The sequence below is a fragment of the Salvia miltiorrhiza genome, chromosome 1 (genome assembly GCF_028751815.1).
Source record: "Salvia miltiorrhiza cultivar Shanhuang (shh) chromosome 1, IMPLAD_Smil_shh, whole genome shotgun sequence".
Classification (NCBI taxonomy): Eukaryota; Viridiplantae; Streptophyta; class Magnoliopsida; order Lamiales; family Lamiaceae; genus Salvia; species Salvia miltiorrhiza.
Window position 1 is genome coordinate 24409033 of NC_080387.1, and position 10990 is coordinate 24420022.

Here is a 10990-nt window from a genome sequence, read left to right on the forward strand (position 1 = left end):
AAGGAAGTATATATGTTAATTAATTTATTACTAGGTAGGGACAGCTAACCTAAGATGAATACTTTTATTGTTTGGAAAGATAATTATTTATTAGTTAGAAGTTCACGTAATCTGATGGCGTGCTAGCTCCTGCCGTCCTGGTTTGTTATGGACAAACTTCTATAAATAGTTAAGCTTTATTTATGCACACACACCAACACACATACAGAGAGAGAGAGAGAGAAGAGAGAGAATGGAAGTGGAGCAAGTACTTCACATGAACGGAGGTTTGGGAGATAGTAGTTATGCCAACAACTCATTAGTTCAGGTATATATGTATATATGTATATATGTGTGTGCATGCAACTTCACATGAACGTATATCTAAGCCACTTGCTGTTCCATCATGTGTTTAAACAATTTTGTGAAAATGATTAAACTATATATAATATATTCAACCGATTCAGTCTTAGAAAACGTTTATTTTTTAGGTTTAGCCTACATAAAAATAATAAGATTAATTCTTTATTTATTTAAATAGATTGAAAAATAGAATATCACAAAGCTGGCATTTGATTATTTATATCATTAAAACTAATTTTGCTTGAAAAGATAAAATTGAAGAAATCGTCTTATCAATGATGTAAATAAAACGTCTTTTATCGTTTTCATATAAAGTATCCGAACATTTTGTGAAATACAAATTTTTTAGTACTTGATTTATTTAGTTTAATTTTTGTTGCAAATAAATCACTATACCCAATTCCCCGCGCCAGATTAATACTCCCTTCGTCCATGTAAAATCTTCATACTTTTTATTTTTGGGACATTCATAAAAAAACTTTTTGCCGGTAATAACCCGGCATAGATCGGCGAGATCGCCACCGCCGTCCGGTCAACATTACCAGCAGCGGTGGCGCCGCCGGTAATTAACGGCGGCGTCTACTGCCGGTAATTCTCCACCTTTTAACGGCGACATTACCGATGGCGTGGCCGCCGGTGATTGCTGGCGGCGTATGCTCGCCGCCGGTAACTGAATTACCGATGAGGACGTTACCGACGGCAAGTCGCTGCCGGTAATGCCGCCGGTAATGTCTTTACCGGCCGCCATGTCCCTATTACCGACGGAAATGCCGCCGGTAATAGGCCTTTTTTTGTAGTGTTATAAATATCTCATTAACCTTACTTTTCACATTTTTACCACTCGCAATATTAATTACAATAATATTTTCTCCACTCTCAATACACTCAACAATATTTTCTTAAAACTCGGGCCACTTCCTTCTAGTAAATTTTTTTATGGACATAGAGAGCAAGAAAAATAAATCATTGGAAAATGAGTACTAATTCACGGCATTAACATTTTTATAATCATGGTATGTATTATTCTCTCTTTATTTCATAAGAGTGTGCATCACTTTTGATAGCATGTATTTTAATAAATGTAAGTTTAGTATGTTATTTATGGAGGAAGAGACCCACTTTTATTATAATGTTATGATAGTGAAATAAAACGTAAAGGTTTTGTGAGTGAGAATAAAATTAAAGGATCTCTTGTGAGATAATATTTAAAGTTAAAATATACACTTTTATAAAATATATTGAAATGACAGAAAGCATAAACTCTTATGAAATGGAGGAAATAATATCTCTTAACACATGGATTTTGACAATTTCCATGTATTTCTCCTATCTGAGTGAAACAACACCCGAGCTCACCGTTGAATTATTTTTAATTTGAAGAGGAGTTGCATATGGGAACCAGGGTTTTCTTATTTTGAATCCTATATTGAAACTTGAAAGTTACTTCGTTTTGTAAAATTCTATCCATATTAAATTTTGGAAGTTAGTTATATATGAACTTGGAAGTTAGTTTGAAGGTCCTTTTTATAATTTTAATGACAATATAATCATGTTAATGATTACTCCCTTCGTCCACAAATAATGTGTGGTGAAGTAGAGAGTACGAGTTTTAATTAATAAAATAGTTAGAAGATGTGATTTTAGTGTTGAAGATCCCACAAAGGATAGTGTTGGGCCCACAAAATTGTAAAAGTAAGGATGGATATTTTGTATATATTGAGCATGAACGAAGTTTAAAATATAAGAGAGTTTCTAAAAAAAGAAAACACACAATCTTTGTGGACGGACGAAAATAGTAATAAACACACGATCTTTATGGACGGACGAAAATAATAAACACACAATCTTTGTGGACGGACGAAAATATTATTTATTTTTAATTTAATACGTATATTTTTTTATTTTTAATTTAATTATTAATTTTTTTGAGGAAAAAAATTGGATCGTCCCGAGTCAAAAGTTTGGCGCTACCACTGCATGTAAAACATGAATAACAATATTCTATTAATGTGGTGAAATTTTCGCTCTCTCCAAAATTTGGATCTAGATAAGAATTATTATTTGTGCATTACAAATAGTTTATTCGTTGATTTGTATTTATGTTACTCTCGTTTCTCACGATTAATTCGAATCAATATCAATCATATATAACATTTGAATATCTCACGTTTGAGATTCATTCTCATTTCTCGTAACATTTGATAATTCTTATTGGATCCATTCTCTATCTACATTCATATTTAATACTCCCTCTGTCTCACAAAAACATGAAAATTTGTAAGTGGTACGAATTTTAAGAAATGTTAGATAAAAGTGTATTGTGAGTGAGAAAAGAGATCTCATTTTATGAAAAGTAGAGATAAAAACTAAAAAGTAACGGTAAAGCTATTTGGACAAATTTTGTCCAGCCAAAAAGGGTAAATTGGTACATCATATAATAAAATAAAATAATTATATATTTATAGCATTGGTTAAATGTACAGAAATAACCTTCGCATTACTATCATGGAGAGAGAAACATATATTACTATTTAATAGTTGCAAAGTTGTCTCTGCAAAGTTTTTTTTTGAGAAGCGTGCCTTGTAGTTTCCCATGCAACCTTGTCTCCATGTTAATATAGGTTTTGATGGAAATTTTGGTGAAACAACTTTTAACACAAGGAAACTTTAAGCAGAAAATAAAATCATTTAATCGGGCGTATCATTATATTGCATTACCGTTGGAATTATTACTTTGTTTGTGGTGATTGAAATACTACATTGATATGTTTGTTCTCTTGATTTGTGTAGATATGAATTACGTGAATCTTTTGAGATTTTTTTTTTTTTTGAAATTTTATAAAGAAATACTTCATTGATATGTATTACCTTGTTTTAATTTTTTTAATAATAAAAACAAAAAATATTTCAATATCATGAAAATAATATCATGAGCCTCATTAAATCTTTGAACTAGATTCATTAATCTTAATAAATATAATTAATACTAGTAAATATATATATATATATATATATATATTAATTTTACACATAATCCAAATTAATAATTAAAATTTTATTTTTACTTTTATAAAATATATCCATACATTTTATCTGCATCGTGAAGAAAAATATATTTTTTATGTCTAAAAACTTTATTTGTTCCAATTTCATCCATAATAATAATACAATTTTAAGATTAATCTACATTTGATTAGTGGAATGATTAAGATTAATACAATTTTAAATTACTTTGTCAATTCAATTTGACCAAATTTATTTAATTAAATACATAATTTAATTAATTCAAATTTTAAAAATAAATTGGTGCGATTAAGTAAATTATATCTTCAATTTAATTTGGTCATAAAATAATATAGTATTTTGTATACATTTTTAAAAATAAAATGTGGATTCAACTTGATTTTTAATGAAAACATTATTAAATAAAAACTTATATAAAAGGAATAATTTGAATTGGGGGTTTCACTTGTGATGCTCGATCGGACAAATTTGAATTGGGGGTTTCACTCGGACAAATTCGAATTGGGGGTTTCACTTGTGATGCTCGATCGGACAAATTCGAATTGGGGGTTTCACTTGTGATGCTCAATTCGACCAGTTCGAATTGGGGGTTTCACTTGTGATGATCGATCGGAACAATTCGAATTTGGGGTTTCACTAGTGGTGTTCGATCGGACAAATTCGAATTGAGGGTTTCACTTGTGATGCTCGATCGGAACAATTCGAATTGGGGGTTTCACTCAGACAAATTCGAATTGGGGGTTTCACTTGAGATGCTCAATTTGACCAGTTCGAATTGGGGGTTTCACTAGAGGTGTTCGATCGGACAAATTCGAATTGAGGGTTTCACTAGAGGTGTTCGATCGGATAAATTCGAATTAAAAAATTAAGTTAAAAGATTTATAGATATGGGGCACACCCCTATTATTTAATTGAGTTAGGCAAATCAAGAATGATGAAAGTAACTCCTAGAAAGTATAATACTTAATTAAGATATGTTGAATTTAGTATATGCTTTTCGTTAATAGTTTAACAATAAATTACATCCTAAATGCAACAATTTATTTTTGAATTGTACTGTTATTAGGCTTTCCTGAAATTAATTTTATGCATACTAAATTAGTAGTATACTAGTATTATTTTATTAAGTATCTAGATTTCTCTTCTTAACTATTTTATAAAAAGAAACTGTTATTGTCGAATAAAAATTCTTATATAGATAGATAGATAATTTAATTGAAAAAATGCCTTATAAAACACACTATCTAATAAAATACAAACGGTCCAATGATATACAGTATAACATTGGGAGACTCGGAGTTGATTACGTTGGAGCAATGAAACATATAAATGCTTTATTCCAACTTTTTAATTTTTGGATGAATCGATGCAATAAGGAAATAAGTGAAGGAAGCTTTTCAATGGAGTTAATAAATATAGGGCAAAATAGTCACTTTATATGTATTGCTTTTAGTTATAAATTTAATTGAAATAGAAGTCAACCAAAATAAGCTTTTTGTCTGGACAAATTTGTCCGATTAGCATCACTCAAAAAGTAAAGGGATTATGGTGGGGTAGTGTGCAAAAATATAAATGTTTATGTTTTTGTAAGACGATCCAAAAAATGACAAAAATATTCATGTTTTTAATTATGAGACAAGAGAAATATTATTTAACCACTATTAATTATAATAATACAATTTATATTAATAATTATGGATCTTTATATGATCTAAGATTGTCATTAAAGAAACACGTAAAATTTATTATCATATGTATAGAGGCATGATTGTATAATACATTATACATAAAACACTTATTGTACATGAAAGCATTACTGTACAATATATAAGTATTAGTTTTGGTATAAGATAATTAAGAATAATTTTGTATTTGATCTATTTGAGAGAAAAATCCCAAATGAAATATAGAAATTAATGGTGATGAATTTTGGCGGCGAGCAGGGAAAGATGATAGAAATGACAAAGGCGATAGTAGAAGATGCAATAAGTAAAGTATACCGCAGTTTGGGCTCAAACTCAAAGACGTTGTGCATGGCGGAGTTGGGTTGTTCCTCCGGACCAAACACTCTGCTTGTGGCGGCGGAGTTCGTCAAAACCGTGTACGAGTCGAGCCGGAAGCACGGGCGCGAGCTGCCGGAGTTTCAGATATTTCTGAACGACCTCCCAGGAAATGATTTCAACTGCATTTCCCAGTGGTTGATGCCAAAGTTTGAAGAGGAGATTGGAAATATTAATGGTGGATATTGTTTTGTATACGGAGCTCCTGGATCGTTTTACGGCAGGCTTTTCCCCTCCAACACACTCCATTTTGTTCATTCTTCTTGCAGTCTCATGTGGCTCTCCAAGGTGCCTCAAGGCTTGGAAATGAACAAGGGAAACGTGTACATTGGGAGTGAGAGCCCAGTGAGTGTGAGTGAAGCATACTATGCTCAATTTCGAACAGATTTTCAGACATTCTTGAAATGTCGGTCGGAAGAAGTAGTAGTGGGTGGAACGATGGTGCTTACTATTTTGGGAAGGAAAACTGAGACAGCTGCTTCCAAGGAGTGCTGCTATATTTGGGAGCTCTTGGCCCTTGCCCTCAAACAAATGGTGCATGAGGTTAGTGATTAACTTTTCACATCAATTATATTAATAAAATCATACTCAATTTGTTGGTTGGATGTTGCAGGGAGTAGTAGAAGAAGAAATAGTGGATTCATTTAATATCCCTCAATACACGCCTTCCCCTATAGAGGTAAAGAAGGAAGTGGAGAATGAAGGGTCATTCATCATCACTCATTTGGAGGCCTCCGAAATTAGTTGGGCTGCTTGCAGCGCTACTAATAATGACACTGCTAATCACAAGATTAGTGCGTACAATGTGGCTAAGTGCATGAGATCGGTGGCTGAACCCTTACTAGTTCAACACTTTGGGCAATCAATAATCGACCAACTCTTCGTTAAGTACCAAAATATCATTTGGGATCGCATGTCGAAGGAGGATACCAAGTTTATCAATGTCACTATTTCAATGACCAAGAGACAAGAATAATCATTACTTGCATGTACCAATCTTACTATTACTTCTGGTTAAATTTGTGTTGTAAAATATTAGTAATATTTAGGTGATCATGTTGCAGAGTTAGTTAGAAATAGTTAAGTTGTTTTACAGTTTGTCGTAAGTTAACTACATGCAACCATGTGTGAATTCCTTGTACACAGCTCTAGATATAAAGAGCTCGTTGATTTATAGAATTTTCCTCTCCTAAATCTTCTCTTGTACTATGATCAATTTGTCATGATCGAACTTGCCCAAGGATAGTTATGTTGGGAAACCGTGATTAAGAGAGATTCGAAGCGGGATAGAAGGAATGTGAACAATGAATGAAAGATCGAACTAAAATTAATTTCAATGAACAAATATCATAAGATGATTGACGTCTAGTGACAAAGATCCATACGAAGTCTACGACGTCTCGTTGTAAGTTTGAATGAATTCGACTTAGCTAAAATGATAAAGTACTTGAGAGTACGCAATTGAAAAACATATGAAGACATATGTATCTCAAGAGTACTTATTCACTTAACTACTACAAAAGCTTCGCCCGTCACTCCATTTAGAAACACTATATACATTACTAAATACAAGAGTACTCAGGGGGCACGCATGGTAAAACTATATACATGCTTGTATAAACTGTAAATTGTCATGCCATTGTAACAATACAACCATTAGTTTTTAGCTAAAAAGGCCCAAACTTACTAAATTCATTTGTGATTCTAAAGTTCGACTGATCAGTCTAAATTCTCTTGTAATCTATCATATCTTAAACTGAAGCTGTGTACTAGAGAGGTGACCATCTATCGCGGACACTTGACTAACCAACCTTCTCAATGACTCACGATCACTGTGTACACAAATCCTGATAGGATAGTTATCTGCTCAGAATTCGAATTCGATTATAAAATAAGCAAAGCCAATGCAGATATATATCATACTCAAATCTCAAAACATTTATGGCAAGATGATACTTGAAATATTTTCAATTCAAATGTTTTTGAAAGAAATAACTTATTCAAACATAACATTTAACTTCATTTAATATGTAAAAAAGTAAGCCCACCTGATAGCAAAGCTTTGCTAAGGCGCAGTGACTCCTTGACCAGCTCCTACTCTCGCGCTTGACCTTTATTGCGAGAACATAAAGTGTGATATTGGCCCGAGGAAAATTCTCAATTAATGAGATGTCACGACCGAACCTAATTAAGGATAATTAAATCGGGGAAACCGTGACTAAGGGAGGGAGATTAGAAGCGGGGATAGAAAGGGGGTGAATAAATAATGAAGGCTCGAAATCAAATCATTGTTAAGGAGGGACAATCATAAGATAACTGTTGTTTAGTCACAAGGACTCGATTAACTCGTGAGTTCGGATGAACCCGACTTAGCTTAAAGACATATTACTTGAGAGTATGCAGCGGAATAACATAATCTGATTACATGTATGAAGACATGTATCCAAGAGTCCATTTTAAACTCATGACAAAAGCTCCGCTCATCACTTCATCTTCATCAGCCATTGCTCAACCTGCACATTTAGAAATATATGCAGGGCTGAGTACAAAAGTACTCAGTGGGCACGTATGCCTAAATATACACATCATTGCGTAAAAACTATAAATTGTCATGCCATCATAAACAGTACAGCAAGGGAGTTTTAGCTAAAAGGTCCAAGCTTACTAAATTCATTTGTGATTCTTAAAGTTCGTCTGCAGACTAAGTTCTCTTGTAATCTATCATATCTGGAACTTTGTGCCGGAGAGGTGGCCACCTCTCACGGACACTTGACCGGCCAACCCGCTAGATGACTCACGGTCACTGGTGTACACTAGTCCTGGCAGGATAGCTATCAACTGCTCAGGACCCGAATTCGATTGCATCATTGGCAAAGCCAAAGCAGATAGATATCATACTAAAATTTAAACATTTTATGGCAAGACAATACTTGAAATAACTTTAACTCAAAGATTTTATCATGAAATAACTTGCTTGAACGTAACATTTAAACTCATTTGATATATATGAAAGTAATGCCCACCTGATAGTGAAGCTTTGCTACAGTTCAGTAGCTCATTGACTAGCTCTTACTCTTGCGCTTAACCTTGAATGCGAGAACATAAGGTCAAACCTTAGCTCGATGAAAATTCTCAAATAAATGAGAATGCGTAAAATAAATATGCATGGTTCATATTCCTTTAATTACTAATCCAAATATTGGATCAAAGCTCGTCTTATGATATCAGATTATTAATCTTAATTAATCCACTCATCTTAGGGTTTGCTAACCCGCTTACTAATCTCATAACCTCATTCGAAATTAAAAATCATAGTTAGAAACGGTTGAGTCTAATTAATCGATTAATAAATCAAGTCCTTGATCGGGCTTAAATAAAATAATGAAAAAAAAAACTCCATCCCAAACTAATTAAATACAGCCCATAAGAAGGAAAATAAGGGCAGCTTATACTACTTAAAATAAAGGCCCAAAAGCTCAGCCTCAATCCGGCCCAGCTTAACTCCTAATTGCGGCCCATCATAACATACATTCAGCCCAAACTCCAGCTTGCCCAAACACCAAATTAATTCACGCTGAACTCCTTTTCTTCAAGGTTTCAAGCTGAGAACCAAGATCGGCCGTGTACTCCAGCCAGCCGTTGCCGCCTCCACGCCGAACCGCCGCCGCTCTGAAATTCCGATGGGGCCTCCCCTCCGACTCACTCTCCCCCTCACAATCTCTTCCTCTAAATTCCTCAATCCAGACTACCCTTTTCTTCTAAATTATATGCCCTAGCTCTTCTTCCTCAGAAATCAGCCGCCGCCGCCACTGAAGAATCGGCGAACAACCGCCGCTGCGTGTCGGAACTCGTCCGCAAATCACCGCGGCGTACAGCTCCTCCGCTGTGTTGTCACGCCCTCGACCCTGGCCTCGAATGCTACCGCTCTGTCTCGCTAGCACCTTTGCCGCCGCCGCCGGGTTCTAAAATCGGCGAGGTCGCCGTGCTCTCCTCCCTGTGTTCGTCCGGCAGGTAGCAAGCCAGAGGCTGCCACCGCCAAGCGGGCAGTCGCCATCCTCCTTGTTTAATGGAACAGGTACAAACCCTTTCCCCCAAAAGCTAAGTTCGATCCCCAACTGTTGTGTAAAAGGAATTCTTGTGGTATCTAATACTATGAATCTCATAAGTGTTATTGCTATCTTGAGTACTTGGTTTAGAAACTAATATGTTAAAACGTAATTATCTCGCATAAAATTCTAGTCTGATGCTGCCATTTACGCCTTTGTCTTGTGAATAAAAACTGATTGAGCTATTCTATATCTGTAACATGTTATGGTTATTATGCAATATGAATCATCTTCACACCTTAGGGATTTCATGATTCTCGTGGAAGGGAAAGAGATTTCTAAAGCTATTGTTCATGAGTCTAGTGAGCTCTTGTTTTTCTATAATCTTGTGTTAGTGAAGTCTGTTGTTTCTATATGGGAAAAATGATTATGTTATTTATGCTTATTCTGAATTCTTTAGAAAATAACATACTTGTTGGATGATATGCAAACTGGATTCGAAATAAAGGAGCTTAGTATAGATACCTTGCAATTGTTTTGTGTTGGTAGCTGATGTTGTTGATTGGATTCAATGAGATGAAAGCTGAAACAGCAAATATTGTTTCTTGACAATTTCAGGAGGTACTAAAGAGGAATGGAGGAAATTCGAATCAAGACTTACCTCTCAAGGTTTGGCAGCAGAAATCATCTTACTCTCTCTCAAATCTGGTGTCTAAAATCTGGTGTCTAAGGGAATGAATGAAGAGTGTTGTTGGCTGATATGTTTATTTGAAGGAGTGCATTAATGGCTATACTTGAGTAGTCTACTAAAATGGCTGATTTTGTTCCCACACGCATGCCTTCCCTTTTCTTTTCTTGATGTAGTAGGTAGGAAGTTTGGTTTGTTTTCTTGATGTAGTAGGTAGGAAATAGGGATGTAGTGAATAATAAGTTGTAAAGTTGTGATGTGATGAATAAAATAAATCATTCTCTGTTGGTAAATCTATATATGTTATTAATCTCGGGTCTTGCTAAAAATACAAAATACTCTAAAAATTCTCATATTTTGATTGTTGACTTCTCATCCATTAACATCGTGACTTGTAGAATAAATCTAAATTAAATCTGTAGATTTAATTCACTTCACAAGCTGAAATAAATCCACGACTCGAGTGATAAAGGTAAATACATAGAAATGATATTTCTATTGCAAGTAAAAAAAAATAACTTGACTTTACTAAGTCAGTTATAAATCTAAAATTATAAATTATTGACTGGCTCAATAATTCGATTGCGATCATAACATGCAATTGCATTAAAATCAAATATCTAGGCTAACTTAACAGGAAATTAATCACTGGATTAAAAATAACTGAGGATGCAATAATTTAAATATCGCATTTACTAATCTTAATCATAAAATAAAATAGCGGGCTACTACATACTACCCCCCTTAAAAAAATTTCGTCCCGAAATTTGCATATTATCGCACCAGTTCTGATATCTTTCTAGCATCTTACCTTCAAATTTTCATGTAGT

The 10990-nt window shown here is 34.1% G+C and overlaps 1 protein-coding gene across 1 annotated transcript; it reads left to right on the forward strand.

The window, feature by feature from the left end:
* Positions 1–211: 211 nt before the first annotated feature.
* On the forward strand, positions 212–6617 carry LOC131007123 (salicylate carboxymethyltransferase-like). Its single transcript, XM_057934285.1, has 3 exons — positions 212–307; positions 5310–5969; positions 6040–6617. The coding sequence occupies exons 1-3, from the start codon at positions 233–235 to the stop codon at positions 6400–6402; spliced, it is 1098 nt and encodes a 365-aa protein (XP_057790268.1). The 5' UTR covers positions 212–232; the 3' UTR covers positions 6403–6617.
* The last annotated feature ends 4373 nt before the right edge of the window (positions 6618–10990 follow it).

Excerpts from the sequence above, each read along its gene's own strand:
- LOC131007123 (XM_057934285.1), top strand. The coding sequence starts at position 233 with ATGGAAGTGGAGCAAGTACTTCACATGAACGGAGGTTTGGGAGATAGT. Across the intron at positions 308-5,309 it reads CCAACAACTCATTAGTTCAG|GGAAAGATGATAGAAATGAC; the intron begins GTATATATGTAT and ends GGCGGCGAGCAG. Across the intron at positions 5,970-6,039 it reads TCAAACAAATGGTGCATGAG|GGAGTAGTAGAAGAAGAAAT; the intron begins GTTAGTGATTAA and ends TGGATGTTGCAG.